The sequence below is a fragment of the Oncorhynchus tshawytscha genome, linkage group LG06, assembly GCF_018296145.1.
Source record: "Oncorhynchus tshawytscha isolate Ot180627B linkage group LG06, Otsh_v2.0, whole genome shotgun sequence".
Lineage (NCBI taxonomy): Eukaryota > Metazoa > Chordata > Actinopteri > Salmoniformes > Salmonidae > Oncorhynchus > Oncorhynchus tshawytscha.
Window position 1 is genome coordinate 71045017 of NC_056434.1, and position 17327 is coordinate 71062343.

Here is a 17327-nt window from a genome sequence, read left to right on the forward strand (position 1 = left end):
GGTCCTTATGGTCTCGAAAATGTAAAACATATGCTAATGAAGTCAAATGGCACATTTGATCTGAATAATATAATAAATTTGACTTGATAGTTACTTTAGATAGTATGGGATGTAAAGTGTAAAGTGTAAAGTGTAAAGCATGTAAAGTGAAGTCCTGCCTCAGACCAGAGCTAGGCCAGACTCCAGCTGCTCCCGGAAGACCAAAAAACTATATAAAAGTAGTATATTCTGAACATTCTATCTCACGTACAAGATGCAAGTACAAGGGTTTCTAGACTGTCCCCAATCGTTTTCAATCCTTTTAACTCAGACAGCCCTTTTGCCATATTAAGGGCTGGTGTTTTTGTTCTCTATGCCATTAGCCAATGGCACAGACCAGGACTGTGTAAAGAGAAGCTGTTTGCTTAATACACAATAATGATGTTAGTGTCAGGGGCAGCGGATGCTAGCACTGGCTAGAGGTATAAAGCTGGTGTGTGTTAGTGAGTGCCGAGACCCTTTTTATTGGCCAAACACACTTGGACTGTGTGGTGTCAGGATTCAGTGAGTCAGCACAGAATAAAGCTGTTGTTCCACAGTAGAGATAAGCAGTAGAGACGTGCGGCCAGCCGTCTCAAAGCAGACCCTTTAATGTTCACACATCTGAGGAAGTTATCATCAAAGTGTATCAAGAGATCAGACCTTCATTCCATTCATCGCTTTTATGACAAAATGCACCAGAATCCATTCAGTCTTTTCTATTGGATGTGTTGATCATTTCTCTTACTTTGTGACTTAGAAGGAGATCTAGCACATGATTTGCTGGACTTTATCTTTATTTAATTAGGCAAATCAATTAAGAACAAATTCTTATTTTCAATGACGGCCTAGGAACAGTGGGTTAACTGCCTTGTTAAGGGGCAGAATGACAGATATTTACCTTGTCAGCTCGGGGATTCGATCTTGCAACCTTTCAGTAACTAGTCCAGCGCGCTAACCACTAGGCTACCTGCCGCTCCACTCCATCGGATTTTCCTGTACTGTGCTGTGCTGTGCTGTAGATGGGTGGTTTTGATAGCTTGCTTGTCAAGGTGAATAGAATAGATTCATTAACATGCTATCATCTACTGCCCCTGTCTGTGAAGTACTGTAGTGTTGAACGCGTATATTGTAACCATAATCCCTGATCACACACCTGTGTCCACCTGGTACACACATCTAACTCTCCTCTCCCTCCCTCTCCCCTCCTCACCCCACAGCCCCAACCTGACATGGAGGGACATGCAGCACCTGTCTGTGCTGACCTCCAAGAGAAACCAGCTTCATGATGAGGTGCACCAGTGGCGGAGGAACGGCGTGGGCCTGGAGTTCAACCACCTGTTTGGTTACGGTGTGCTGGACGCTGGCGGCATGGTCAAGATGGCCAAGGAGTGGAAGACCGTCCCTGAGCGTTTTCACTGCGTGGCTGGATCATTGCAGGATGTCCAGTAAGTGACTGGGTTCTCTTCAGACTTAGCAAATTACCGACCAGGCTGAAACTAGAATTAGTACTAAGATGTTAGTTTGTTTTGATAGGTTTGTTTGTATTTAGCTAAGTCTGCTCCAGTACCTGACTGTGTGGTTCATCTGCAGTTAGACTCAAATTGTTACCTCTATCTGTCTGTAGAATAGGCCTGTGTGTTACAAAGTGCTTTGATGCTGGTTACAGTGGGTTTATCTGGTCTGTGCTGTGGGGTGATAGCCTCAGTGATATGATCCATACCTACCTGTTACAACTGCATGTCTGCCCTTGGTCTCCCCTTACCTCCCTCTCTCACTCCCCCCCACTTTCTCATTCACTGTACCCTCTGCATCAGCCCGTTTCCGGAGCTTTGGACTTATGTCCTCCAGTGTCTCCCTGTGTGAGGCTCACAAGCACCCACACACACCCACACACACACACTATAATTAGACCCCAACACATCGCTTGGCACAGCTTGCCCTAGCAACCCTGTCAATAAGACCGAGTAACAGGCGTGGAGGGACGTCATGACTGTCTGTGGGTGTGAAGGTGGATTCTATGTGTGTGTCTGGGGGCGAGGTCGATGTGTGTGTGTGTGCATACATGTGTGTGCGTGACTGCCCACATCTTCCTATGCTGACCTTTCAATAGATATCACCCCTCTCATTTTCCTTCCTAATCTGTGGTCCACAGTTGGGACGGCCATGGCAACACAGCAGAATGGCAACCAGAGTGTGTGTGTGTGTGTGTCTCAGAGGAGCCCAGTCATGGCAGAGTCAGTCGCTGGTGTGTGTGTGAAGATAAGGTGTGTATCTAAGCTCCTGTAATGACAGCCTTTAAGTCCAGTGTAGAAGAGGCTGCTTTTACACAGCAGGCCTGAAGTAGGACATACCCAAATCTAAATGCCAGTAGCTCAGGACCTGAAGCAAGGATATGCATATTCTTGGTACTATTTGAAAGGAAACACTTAAGTTTGTGGAAATGTGAAATTAATGTAGGAGTATATAGCACATTAGATCTGGTAAACTTGTTTTTTGTTTGTTTTTTGCATCATCTTTGAAATGCAAAAGAAAGGCCATACATTGACCTAGGAAACTACTTTAGATGTTGTCCACAAGAGGGTGGCATTGTGTGTACAAAGTTTCAGACTGATACATTCAAGAATGACAGCTCTACATAATATTTTGTATCAAGTCTCCCAGGTGTCCCTCATGAGTTTGCCCAAATGTACCCAAGTGGCCGAATTGGTCAACTGATACATTTCCAAGTACATAACTATAGAGAATATACAAAAAATATTATGGTAATAAAACATTTAAGTTTACATACTCCCAGGAATGTGATACTTGATGGATCATTAGCTTCGCCACAAAAAAGGTACTCATACCTCTAGATGGCCGGGTGGGGTGGGTGTGGAGCTAGAGAGAGCAGAGGGGTCAGACTGGAGAAGCCAGTTCCTACATTTGAATGAGTGGGGAATGGACTTGAATGTGGTGTTGGAAGTCGGCTCCCACAAGTCATCTTACTCCCTACCACTATAGAACAATTCTGTTAGAACACAAGTTTTCTATTACTTATTTTATTTAACCTTTATTTTTTATTTTAGCAGGGGGTGAGCACTGCATCAATACATCAAATACACAACACATATCTATAAACATATATTATATAGAGTATGGGGAACACAATCACTATAATGAAATATGTGGATCAATAGGCAATAAGATGCATAGACTATACTAATATATTGTATGCCTCAGGTCTATATATTATATAAACATATATAGAAATCAAATACAAATATCTTACATGAATATGAAACCATTTTTTAAAAAATGGATTAGCACGAGAAGCAAAAACGTATTTTACTTACCGATATTAAAAAGTAAGGTTACCTTCTCCTTCCAATCTTTCTTGCGCGCAGGACTCCTCATGTCGCTCTCCCGGTCAATTTCTACAATAATCTCATCCAAATGCGTATACTTGAAGTTCGATTCAGCGTTTATACTCTTATTAGCCATGTTGTACTTTTTAAGTTTGAGAAAACTTTGTAGAAGAAAGCGAGTGCTGCGCAACGTAAACTGAATTAATCGCATTGCGCGCAGCCATAAATCAATGGCCATTACTCCTACAAAGGGACATCCCATACCCATGTAAAGCCCAGCTCATTAGCTATCTAGCTAGCTATGTTTCAAAATGATAGGTGGTCATTGAACCAAGAGACTGTCAATCAAGTGACCACCGCCCGTCTCATTGGTGCGTAATGATGGCTGTCCTTCGTGAGCTAATAGACGTGTTGTGTAGCCAATACCTAATGTGGAATGATGAAACAATGTCTGGTTGCCTTCTAGAGTGTCTGAGGATTACACAGAAACCGAACTTGACTGGGTAAAACAAAGTTTAGCCATTTAGATTTCATAGATTGTTTTGTTGCATGTTGAAAGAGTCGGAATTCATACGAAACGCAACACGGTATAAAAATGGATTTTATTAAACAAAGCTACATTGACAACAGGATGACAAATCAGAGCAACATTACTGAATGTACTGTCAGAGGTGAATGTATCAAACCAGTTGCCTTGATAAAAGTGGCTTGTTGTTGTGCACTATCCTCAAACAATTGCATGGTGTTTTTGTTGCTGTAATAGCTACTGTAAATTAGACTGCAGTTGAGAGAACACACCACTGACCATTTTACTCTCACTAGCAGAGCTAGTTAGGCAGTTTTTATGTTATCCAGAGCATTGGTGGCTGTAACTGTGCTGCTGGCAACAATTTAATTACGTTTTTTTGCCGACGTTTACCGACACCGGCCATATTCAACGGGTGTTGTGCGCTTGTAAATTCATCAGTTATTCTGCACTCTGGCACACTCAGACAAGAGTGCTCAACACCCCGAGATGGCCAGACTGAATTTACATATGCACCCGTTACTTGCATAGTGGAGTCTTTTGTTAAATAAGCACAGAGAGATGACACAAAGAGAGTCTGCCCTCACACATGTAGACACACACACATGCACGCATGCACGCACACACACATACACACATCTCTAGTGAATAGACATGTGGGTGGAATGTGCTCTGTTCATACGTGGGTTGTTTGAGTCAAATACAGTGGCATGGCCACCATTTGAAATGCAGAGGGTCTTTGATAAGAACGTTATTTTGGGCTGATATGAGGTAGAGGGAAAGGGGGGTACCTAGTCAGTTGTACAACTGAATGCCTTCAACTGAAATGTGTCTTCCGCATTTAACCCAACCCCTCTGAATCAGCACTGCAGCGCAGTACAACCAGGACTCCATCTAGTACCAGTGCTACATCAAAGTGCAGCAGTCCCCATTGTGACAGTGAATGAATTTTAATACAGAGCATCAGGACTGGATAGCCCCTATGATAATGGAGAATGTATCACATCACACACACAGATGCACGCACGCACGCACGCACACAGACACACACACACACCACTACTTAACATCACTGACTGCTGTGTGCGTTTTGGTCCGGCTATCTGGGTCAGAACTTCTGATTATCAGTCCTGCTGTTGTAGTGTCCTCGGCTGGGTTTGGGTTTTACAATCTCGCCTGGTGTCTCATTTCAGATACCTCTTCTCTCCTCTATTCTCCTCTCCTCTCCTCTGTGTATTTGTATTTGTATTTATTATGGATCCCCATTAGCTGCTGCCAAAATTAAGGAAGTTATATCATTTTAAAAACATTACAACAAATTTCACAACATATTAAGTGTGTGCCCTCAGGCCCCTACTCTACTACCACATATCTAAAACACAAAATCCATGTGTACGTGTGTGTATAATTCGTAGGTTATAGTGTGTTTGTTTTGCTTCACAGTCCCCACTGTTCCATAAGGTGTATGTGTATCTGTTTATATTAATCTAATTTTAATGCTTGCATGTGTTACTTGATGTGGAATAGAGTTCCATGTGGTCATGGATCTATGTAGTTACTGTGCACCTCCCATAGTCTGTTCTGGGGACTTGGGGACTGAAGAGATCTCTGGTGGCATGTCTTGTGGGGTATGCATGGGTGTCCGAGCTGTATGCCAGTAGTTCAAACAGACAGCTCGGTGTATTCAACATGTCGATACCTCTCACAATACAAGTAAGTAGTGATGGATTCTATCTACTTTGAGGCGGGATGATATTGACATAATATTCATATTATGCATATGATTAATGTTAGCTCTCTGTGTACCTCCAAGGGCCAGCCGTGCTGCCCTGTTCTGAGCCAATTTCAATTTTGCTAAGTCCCTCTTTGTGACACCTGACCAAATGACTGAACAGTAGTCCAGGTGAGACAAAACTAGGACCTGTAGGACCTGCCTTGTTGATAGTGCTGTTAAGAATGCAGAGCAGCGCTTTATTATAGACATGACTCCTCCCCATCCTAGCTACTGTTGTATCAATATGTTTTGACCATGACAGTTTATAATCCAGGGTTACTCCAAGCAGTTTATTCTTCTCAACTTGCTCAATTTCCACATGATTAATTTCAATATTTAGTTGAAGTTTAGGGTTTAGCGAATGATACAGTGCTTTTAGTTTTAGAAATATTTAACCATTTGATGCGTACAATCACGTATTTGTGATCGTTGTTGAGTGGTCCCTGCAGCGTACGATCTCAAATACGTGATTGGAACAGTAGCAACAGAACGTATGACACAACAAACGCGTCTGAACAACGTTGTTGTCTGAACAGCATCTGAAATTCTTTTGTACTGATGGAAAATAAAGGTCTTGAACTTTATTCCTCAATTTGACCTTTTATTGTAAAAGATAAATGCGAACTTCATTATCCAAGCATCACACAGAACACATCCACAGCCAAACTCATTCCATAAACCAGTCTAAATAACAGGCGGCGCTGACAAAAAAACTAAACATAAGTTAGCGACCTAACAGCTAGACTTGTTTACAATGTACCACATCTCTGGTAAGCACAAGATACTAATATAATGTTGTTTAGAAAATAAACATGTGTCAGCTAAACTAACAGCAGCTAAATTCTTTATGATGGCAGCCATGTTTGTTTACATTTGACAAGCGAAAACTCCCTAATCCCAGAATGCCATTCACTATAAGACGTAAATAAACAAAGTCAAATGGCTGTGCACAGATGGCTGTGCTCATTGCCTGAAAAATATGAACTTAGTTTAGCCACTTTCAGCATATCGTCAATGTACTTGTTATAAAATCACAAAGCAAATAAAAGGTTTTCACCTCACAGATCATCACATCAAATACAAGTGTACTGTCTAGCCTAAGCAATGCGCGAAACAAAACAGGGATGAAACCATTATAGGGCGGTTTGTGGTGGGGGTTAATTTAATTTTGTGGGGGTTTCAAGTCCTTGGGGGTAGAAATGGGGGAAGATATCGTGGGGGGATATGATGCAGGGAATATTACTATGATTGGGGATTTATCAATAAACGGGGGGCAAACACTATAAGTTTATACGCTAAATAAAAATAAACGTCTGAGCTGGCAACCCTGAGGTACCAAAGTTACAACTGGGAACTCTGGAAAAAACGAGCTCCGACTGGGAAAAACAGTTTTGAATGGTCATCCAACTTGGAATTCAAACTGGGGAGCTCAGGCCTCTTTCTAAAGCTCCGAATTTTCGAATTGAAGATCATTGACTTCATGATTTTACCTAGTATTATTCCCATTTCACAGTTGTCTTGAAAGCACCATAAGTCAGTCAAGTGAACTATCCCTTGTTATAACATCTTTGGTCTGACGGACACTTATATGACAAAGAGAATGCATTGTATGATGTCAAGAAACATGGCACCACAAATAGCCGGCAAATAGCTTAGCATTAGCTCATCATAATCAGTACAGCATTCAAGTATTTTACACACATCATATGTGTCCATTACAATCTATTCAAGAATCGGAATGCATGATTTGTCACCAGTACTTGAAAATGTTAATAAAACAGTAAATCAATTATGATCCATATATACGTAAGGTGTGCTACAGCAGAAATGACAACACTCTATACTGAAAATAAGCCACTTACTTTGATAGGAACGCACACTTGTCCAAAGTCCAATTTGTAAGACAAACAACCATGAAGGCAATGCGGGCTCCAGTCAGAAAATGTGCTGGGGGAAAACGTTTTTGCAAGGCCTGTTCTGACTAGAGATCTGCAATTTCTTCATACTTGATCTGGGGAAACACTGGGGAAGTGCTTGGGCTCTCGTTGAAGAGAGAAGTTTGTCTGCTCAGTAGTGCCTCAAACATAAATTGTCCGCAAGAGTGAAATGGGCTACGTCATGCGAATTAACGAGGAGGCGGAACACACCTCAATTCAAACTGTTGTTCTAAAATAAAACTTGTTAGAAAATAATTTTAAATGGACTAATTGAAACATAGCCTATTGATAATTAGCAGGCAGCGTGCCTTGGTTTGAGGGCAGCACGGGTAACTGTCCTATTGCGTAACGATCACATTTTGGAACAGTGAGAGCATTCTAACATCACACGCATGAAAAAACTCAAGCAGGAGCTACGGTTAGAGATATTTCGAACCCACACTGAAAGGTTAAGACTAACTCATTCCTTGCCACCCAGTCTGAAAGTAACTGCAGCTCTTCGTTAAGTGTTGCAGTAATTTCCGTCGGCTGTAGTAGCTGACGTGTATAGTGTTGAATCATCCGCATACATAGACACACAGGCTTTATTCAAAGATTAGTATAGACTGAAAAAAGTAAGGGGCCTAGAGAGGGAATTCCTGATTTTACTGAGATTTTGTTGAAGAGGATTTCCTTAAAGAACACCCTCCGTGTTCTGTTACACAGGTAACATAGCAGGGGGTATAAAGCTTGATCGAATATGTTTTTCCAGCAACAGACTATGATCGATAATGTCAAACGCCACTCTGAAGTCTAACTGAACAGCCCCCACAATCCATTTATCATCAAGTTCTCTCAGCCAATCATCAGTCATTTGTGTAAGTGCTGTGCTTGTTGAATATCCTTCCCTGTAAACATTCTGAAAGTTTGTTGTCAACTTGTTTACTGCAAAATAGCATAAATTGTTTCTGGTCAAACACAATTTTTTCCAAAAGTTTACTAAGGGTTGTCTATTGGTTGTCTATTTGAGCCATTAAAGGTGGATTTACTATTCTTAGGTACGGAAATAACTTTTACTTCCCCCCAGGCCTGAGAGCACACACTTTCTAGTAGACTTAAATTGAAGATATAGCAAATAGCAATGGCAATATCGTCCGCTATTATTTTCAGTAATTTTCCATCCAAGTTGTCAGACCCCGGTGGCTTTTCATTGGTGATAGACCACAATCATTTTTTCACTTCTTCCACACTTACTTTTAAAATTACAATGCTTGTCTTTCATCATTTGGTCAGATATACTTGGATATGTAGTGTCAGTGTTTTTTGCTGGCATGCCATGCCTAAATTTGCTAATCTTGCTAATGAAAAAGTCTTTTTTTAAAACATTTTATTTATCCGTTATTTTACCAGGTAAATTGACTGAGAACACGTTCTCATTTGCAGCAACGACCTGGGGAATAGTTACAGGGGAGAGGACGGGGATGAATGAGCCATTTGTAAACTGGGGATTATTAGGTGACCGTGATGGTTTGAGGGCCAAATTGGGAATTTAGCCAGGACACCGGGGTTAACACCCCTACTCTTACGATCTTTAATGACCTCAGAGAGTCAGGACACCCGTTTAACGTCCCATCCGAAAGACGGCAGACTACACAGGGCAGTGTGTAGTCACAATCACCGCCCTGGGGCATTGGGATATTTTTTTAGACCAGAGGAAAGAGTGCCTCCTACTGGCCCTCCAACACCAAAGTAGTTGTCAATATCAGTGGGTTTTGTGATGAATGAGCCATATGATTAAATTAATGGTAGCACAGAGATGGACTTTATGCCCAAAATGTAATTTAAGGTGCTCCAAAGCTTTTTACTATCATTATTTGTCATTTAACTTTCTTATGTCATTTATCTTTCATAGTTTAGTTTCTTCTTCTTTTTATTCAGTTTATTCACATGATTTCTCAATTTGCAGTACGTTTGCCAATCGTTTGTACAGCCAGACATGCATGTTTATTAGTAACTGGGATAAGCAATTTCATAAATGTTTCAAGTGCAGCATCTGGTTACTCCTCATTACACACCACTGACCAACAAATATTATTTACATCAACAACATAGGAATCACTACAAAACTTATTGTATGACCTCTTATACACTATATCAGGTGCAGCCTTGTGATCAATACATGTTGATGATTTCATTCCTGTGCTGTTTGCAACTACCCTGGTAGGTTGATTGATAACCTGAAACAGGTTGCAGGCACTAGTTACAGTTTGAAACTTTCTCTTGAGGGGACAGCCTGATGAAAGCCAGTCAATATTTAAATCACTCAGAAAATATCACATACATTATCAATCATTTCACAAATGTTATCCAGATACTGACTGTTAGCACTTGGTGGTATATAGTAGCTTCCCATCAGAATGGGCTTTAGGTGAGGCAGATGAACAGCATTTAACATGATATCCTCTCTAAGCTTTACAGGAATGTGGTTCTGAATATAAACAGTCACACCTCCACCTTTGGCATTTCTATACTTCCTGTAGATCTTATAAACATGTATTGCTACCACTGTATCAGCAAAGGTATTATCTAAGTGAGTTTCAGAGATTGCCAGAATATGAATGTCATCTGTTTCTAGCAAATTATTGATTTCACAAACCTTGTTTCTTAAGCTACATATGTTAACGTGTGCTATTTGTAACACTTTTCTGGGATTATTGATTGTTTTTCTTGCTTTACTGGGAAGCTTAGCAGAGGTAGACATGCTCAGGTTATTTATGTTAGTGCAGGGTGAGCTGCACACAGTGGACTTCCTGCTAGCCCACACCACCTCAGTGCTAACAGTATAACTCTGGTTCATAGGCACATGATTACTGCATACAATAGCTGTAGGATCAGCAGAGGCATTCAGGGCAGTAAGAGGGGCATACATTTTTTTCATTTGGACCTTTATTTAACTAGGCAAGTCAGTTAAGAACACATTCTTATTTTCAATGACAGCCTAGGAACAGTGGGTTAACTGCCTGTTCAGGGGCAGAATGACAGATTTGTCAGCTCGGGGGTTTGAACTTGCAACCTTCCGGTTACTAGTCCAACGCTCTAACCACTAGGCTACCCTTACATTGTGTCTTCCAACATCCCTAGGATAATGTACATTTGCTGAAGCATTATGATAACTCAGCGACACAATGGTAGGGATTCAATTATCTGGACTTGGGTCATTGATAAGTCATTGTCTCAACGCAGCCTTATAATGCTGTGAAAAGATCCAGGAACCCAAATGATCTGGGTAGATCCCATCCTCCTTATAATACAAGCTTTGTTTCCAGAAGGTATCAAAATGTTCATTAAATGTTACACCCACAGAGCTGCAATTGTCTCGTAGCCAGTTATGGAGGGCTAAAACCATTTTGAACCATTCATTGACACGATTTAGGGAGGGCAGAGGGACAGATATTATGGTGCATTTGTCAAATCAAATCAAATTTTATTGGCCACATACACATGATTAGCAGATGTTATTGCGAGTGTAGCGAAATACTTCTACTGTAGATTCGGCAGTGCAGCAGTACCTAACAGGTAATATCTAAAAATTCTACAACAAAACCTAATATCTAACAAATTCCACAGCAAAACCTAATATACACAATCTAGTAAAGGAATGGGATGAGAATATATAAGCATTAAATATATGGATGAGCAGTGACAGAGCGGCTAAGATGCAATAGATAGTAAAGAATAGATAATGAAGGATACAGTATACAGTATATACATATGAGATGAGTAATGCGAGATATGTATTTATTTATTAAAGTGGCCGATGATATCAAGTCTGTAGGTAGGCAGACACCTCTCTGTGCTAGTGGTGGCTGTTTAACAATCTGATGGCCTTGAGATAGAAGCTGATGCGCCTTCTTCACCACACTGTCTGTGTGCGTGAACCATTTCAGTTTGCCAATATGTACTCCGAGGAACTTAAAACTCTCCACCTTCTCCACTGCTGTCCCGTCGATGGGGATAGGGGGGTGCTCCCTCTGTTGTTTCCTGAAGTCCACGACCATCTCTTTTGTTTTGCTGACATTGAGTGAGAGGTTATTTTCCTGTTACCACACTCCGAGTGCCCTCACCTCCTCCCTGTTGGCTGTCTCGTTATTGTTGGTAATCAAGCCTACCACTGTAGTGTCATCTGCAAACTTGATGATTGAGTTGGAGGCGTAAATGGCCATGCAGTCATGGGTGAACAGGGAGTACAGGAGAGGGCTGAGAATGCACCCTTGTGGGGCCCCAGTGTTGAGGATCAGCGGAGTGGAGATGTTGTTTCCTACCTTCACCACCTGGGGGCGGCCCGTCCGGAAGTCCAGGACCCTGTTGCACAGGGCGGGGTCGAGACCCAGGGTCTCAAGCTTAATGATGAGTTTGGAGGGTACTATGGTGTTGAATTCTGAGCTGTGTTCTATGAACAGCATTCTTACATGGGTATTCCTCTTGTCCAGATGGGATAGGGCAGTGTGCAGTGTGATGGCGATTTCGTCATCTGTGGACCTATTGGGGTGGTAAGCAAATTGGAGTGGGTCTAGGGTGTTAGGTACGATGGAGGTGATATGATCCTTGACTAGTCTCTCAAAGCACTTCATGCCAGAAGTGAGTTCTACGGGGTAATAGTAATTTTGTTCAGCTACCTTTGCTTTCTTGGGAACAGGAACAATGGTGACCATCTTGAAGCATGTGCGGACAGCAGACTGGGATAGGAATTGATTGAATATGTCCATACACACACCAGCCAGCTGGTCTGCGCATGCTCTGAGGACGCGGCTAGGGATGCCGTCTGAGCTGACAGCCTTGCGGGGTTAACACGTTTAACCTCTTTCAGCTAGGGGCACTATTTTTATGTTTGGAAAAATAACGTTCCAGAAGTAAATGGCCTATTTCTCAGGCCCATAAACTAGAATATGCATATAATCGACAGATTAGGATAGGAACACTCTAAAGTTTCCAAAACTGGCTAAATATTGTCTGTGAGTATAACAGAACTGATATTGCCGGCGAAAACCTGAGGAAAATCAAACCAGGAAGTGCCTTCTATTTTGAAAGCTCCATGTTCCATAGCCTGCCTTCGCTCCATTTAAAGGGATATCAACCAGATTCCTTTTCCTATCGCTTCCTCAAGGTGTCAAAAGTCTTTAGACATAGTTTCAGGTTTTTATTTGGAAAAATGAGTGAGAAAGATAACATCGCGTAGTGTATAGCTGGGTGTTCGTATGAGTTTTGCTTGCACAACACAGTGGGGCAGCCATTGACTCTCCCTCTCCTACTGAAAAAGAGACAGTGCCGGTTGATATACACTGCTCAAATAAATAAAGGGAACACTAAAATAACACATCCTAGATCTGAAGGAATGAAATATTCTTATTACATACTTTTTTCTTTACATAGTTGAATGTGCTGACAACAAAATCACACAAAAATTATCAATGGAAATCAAATTTATCAACCCATCGAGGTCTGGATTTGGAGTCACACTCTAAATTAAAGTGGAAAACCACACTACAGGCTGATCCAACTTTGATGTAATGTCCTTAAAACATTTTGTGACTAGGGGGCAGTATTTTCATTTTTGGAAAAATAACGTTCCCGTAGTAAACGGGATATTTTGTCAGGACAAGATGCTAGAATATGCATATAATTGACAGCTTATGATAGAAAACACTCTAAAGTTTCCAAAACTGTAAAAATATTGTCTGTGAGTATAACAGAACTGATATTGCAGGCGAAAGCCTGAGAAAAACCCAATCCGGAAGTGCCTCAAGTTTTTAAAGCGCTGAGATGACAGGGTGATTAACAAAAGGCTAAGCTGTGTCTCAATATATTTCACTTGTGATTTTCATGAATAGGAATATTTTCTAGGAATATTTATGTCTGTTGCGTTATGCTAATTAGTGTCAGTCGATGATTACGCTCCCTCATGCGGGATGGGGAGACATTAGAGGTTAAAACAAGTCAAAATGAGGCTCAGTAGTGTGTGTGGCCTCCACGTGCCTGTATGACCTCCCTACAACATCTGGGCATGCTCCTGATGAGGTGGCGGATGGTCTCCTGCGGGATCTCCTCCCAGACCTGGACTAAAGCATCCGCCAACTCCTGGACAGTCTGTGGTGCAACGTGGCGTTGGTGGATGGAGCAAGACATGATGTCCCAGATGTGCTCAATTGGATTTGGGGAACTGGGGAACGGGCGGGCCAGTCCATAGCATCAATGCCTTCCTCTTGCAGGAACTGGTGACACACTCCAGCCACATGAGGTCTAGCATTGTCTTGCATTAGGAGGAACCCAGGGCCAACCGCACCAGCATATGGTCTCACAAGGGGTCTGAGGATCTCATCTCGGTACCTAATGGCAGTCAGGCTACCTCTGGCGAGCACATGGAGGGCTGTGCGGCCCCCCAAAGAAATGCCACCCCACACCATGACTGACCCACCGCCAAACCGGTCATGCTGGAGGATGTTGCAGGCAGCAGAACGTTCTCCACGGCGTCTCCAGACTCTGTCGCGTCTGTCACGTGCTCAGTGTGAACCTGCTTTCATCTGTGAAGAACACAGGGCGCCAGTGGCGAATTTGCCAATCTTGGTGTTCTCTGGCAAATGACAAACGTCCTGCACGGTGTTGGGCTGTAAGCACAACCCCCAGCTGTGGACGTCGGGCCCTCATACCACCCTCATGGAGTCTGTTTCTGACCGTTTGAGCAGACACATGCACATTTGTGGCCTGCTGGAGGTCATTTTGCAGGGCTCTGGCAGTGCTCCTCCTGGTCCTCCTTGCACAAAGGAGGAGGTAGCGGTCCTGCTGCTGGGTTGTTGCCCTCCTACGGCTTCCTCCACGTCTCCTGATGTACTGGCCTGTCTCCTGGTAGCACCTCCATGCTCTGGACACTACGCTGACAGACACAGCAAACCTTCTTGCCACAGCTCGCATTGATGTGGCATCCTGGATGAGCTGCACTACCTGAGCCACTTGTGTGGGTTGTAGACTCCGTCTCATGCTACCACTAGAGTGAAAGCACCGCCAGCATTCAAAAGTGACCAAAACATCAGCCAGGAAGCATAGGAACTGAGAAGTGGTCTGTGGTCACCACCTGCAGAACCACTCCTTTATTGGGGGTGTCTTGCTAATTGTCTATAATTTCCACCTGTTGTCTATTCCATTTGCACAACAGCATGTGACGTTTATTGTCAATCAGTGTTGCTTCCTAAGTGGACAGTTTGATTTCACAGAAGTGTGATTGACTTGGAGTTACATTGTGTTGTTTAAGTGTCCCTTTATTTTTTTGAGCAGTGTATTATCAATTATATATTTTAAAAACAACCTGAGGATTGATTATAAAAAACATTTGACATTTTTCTGTGGACATTACGGATACTATTTGGAAATTTCGTCTGCGTTGTCGTGACCGCGGATTTCTGAACACAACGCGCCAAAAAAAACAGTATTTTGGATATAAAAATAATCTTTATGGAACAAAAGGAACATTTATTGTGTAACTGGGAGTCTCGTGAGTGAAAACATCCGAAGATCATCAAAGGTAAGCGATTCATATTATTGCTTTTCTGATTTTCGTGACCAAGCTACTTTGATGCTAGGTGTTCATAATGTTTTGTCTAGTGATCGATAAACTTATACAAACGATTGGATTACTTTAGCTGTAAAGCATATTTTCAAAATCTGACACGACAGGTGGATTAACAAAAAGCTAAGCTGTGTTTTGCTATATTGCACTTGTGATATCATGAATCTAAAATATTTTTTGTAATATTATTTGAATGTGGCGCTCTGCAATTCAGTGGTTGTTGACAATTATCCCGCTAACGGGATGGGTTGTGTCAAGAAGTTAAGTATTTTACTAATTTCGGCCACAGAGGAGAGCCCGCAGCCTTTGGTAGCGGGCCGCGTCAGTGGAACTCTATTGTCCTCAAAATGCGCAACGACGTTGTTTAATTTGTCTGGGAGCAAGACGTCGATGTCCGCAACGGGGCTGATTTTCTTTTTGTAATCCATGATTGTCTGTAGACTCTGCCACATACGTCTCATGTTTGAGCCGTTGATTTACAACTCCACTTTGTCTCTATACTGACGCTTTCCTTGCTTGATTGCCTTCCGGAGGGAATAACTGCAATGTTTGTATTCGTTCATGTTTCCAGTCGCCTTGACATGATTAAATGCAGTGGTACGTGCTTTCAGTTTTGCGCAAATGCTGCCGTCAATCCACATTTTCTGGTTAGGGAAGGTTTTAATAGTCACAGTGGGTACAACACCTCCTATACACTTCCTTATAAACTCACTCACAGAGTCAGCGTATATGTCAATGTTATTGTCTGAAGCTACCTCGAACATATCCCAGTCCACGTGATCAAAGCAATCTTGAAGGGTGGAATCCGAATGGTCAGACCAGCATTGGATATACCTAGTACGGGCACTTCCTGTTTTAGTTTCTTCCTATAGGAGGGGAGCAACAAGAAGGAGTCATGGTCAGATTTGCCAAAAGGAGGGCAGGGAAGGGCCTTGTATGCATCGCGGAATTTGGAGTAGCAGTGGTCGAGTGTGTTACTCGCTCATGTACTGCAATCAATATGCTGATAGAATTTAGGTAGCCTTGTTCTCATATTAGTTTCGTTAATAAAATCCCCAGCTACAATTAATGCAGCCTTGGGATATATGGTTTCCAGTTTGCATAAAGTCCAGTGAAGTTACTTGATAGCCGTCTTGGCATCCGCTTGCGGGGGGAAATACACGGCTGTGACGATAACCGAGGAGAGTTCTCTTGGGAGATAATACTGTCAGCATTTGATTGTGAGGAATTCTAGGTCAGGTGAACAAAGGACTTGAGTTCTTGTATGTTGCTACAATTACACCATGAGTCGTTAATCATGAAACATACACCCCCGCCCTTCTTCTTACCAGAGAGATGTTTGTTCCTGTTGGCGCGATGCACTGAAAATCCCGTTGGCTGAACGGACTCTGACAGCATGTTCCCAGCTAGCCATGTCTCCGTGAAACAGAGTATGTTACAATCTCAGGTATGTCTTTGGAAAGCAACTCTTGCCCTAATTTTGTTGACTTTGTTAACTAGGGACTGGACATTAGCGTGTAATATACTCGGAAGCTGTGGGTGGTGTACGCTCATCCGCTCATCCTCTCCTCCTTCGACGGCGTTGTTTTGGGTCGGCCTCTGGAATCAGTTCAAATGCCCTGGGAGGTGCAGGCAAAGGATCCGCTTTGGGAAAGTCGTATTCATGGTTGTAGTACTGGTTGTGCTGGCAAAGTTGACATATCTCTGATATCCAATAATTATTCCCGGCTGTATGTAATAACACTTAAGGTTTTATGGGCTAACAATGTAAGAAATAATACATACAAAAAACAAAATGCTGCACAGTTTCCTAAGGACTTGAAGCAAAGCTACCATCTCTACCGGCGTCATCTTGTTGGTGTCAAGGAGTTGCCCAATCAGTTATTTTAAATCCATCTTCAGCTGTTCTGAGCTGCCCTTCATAATGTCATTCAACCCCACATGAACCATGACAGTATCAGTCCAGGGTGACTGACGCACAGTCTCGGGAACAACCTATTGATATCCTGAACTTTTGCCCCAGGAAGACACCAAGTATTTGCCCCAGGTACAGATATATGCCTCACAATTAAACTCCTATCACAATCGCGAGAATGATCCGGCCTCTAACGTGTCTCGAAGCAGATTG

At 42.4% G+C, this 17327-nt stretch overlaps 1 protein-coding gene across 2 annotated transcripts in view; it reads left to right on the forward strand.

The window, feature by feature from the left end:
• The window catches only part of pcsk2 (proprotein convertase subtilisin/kexin type 2), a 76905-nt gene that overhangs the window by 52001 nt on the left and 7577 nt on the right, over nucleotides 1–17327 (forward strand). For both annotated transcript variants that reach the window (XM_024424878.2, XM_024424879.2), the window contains exon 11: nucleotides 1239–1466. In XM_024424878.2, the coding sequence (XP_024280646.1) occupies nucleotides 1239–1466 (228 nt within the window). The remainder of the gene's footprint in view (nucleotides 1–1238; nucleotides 1467–17327) is intronic.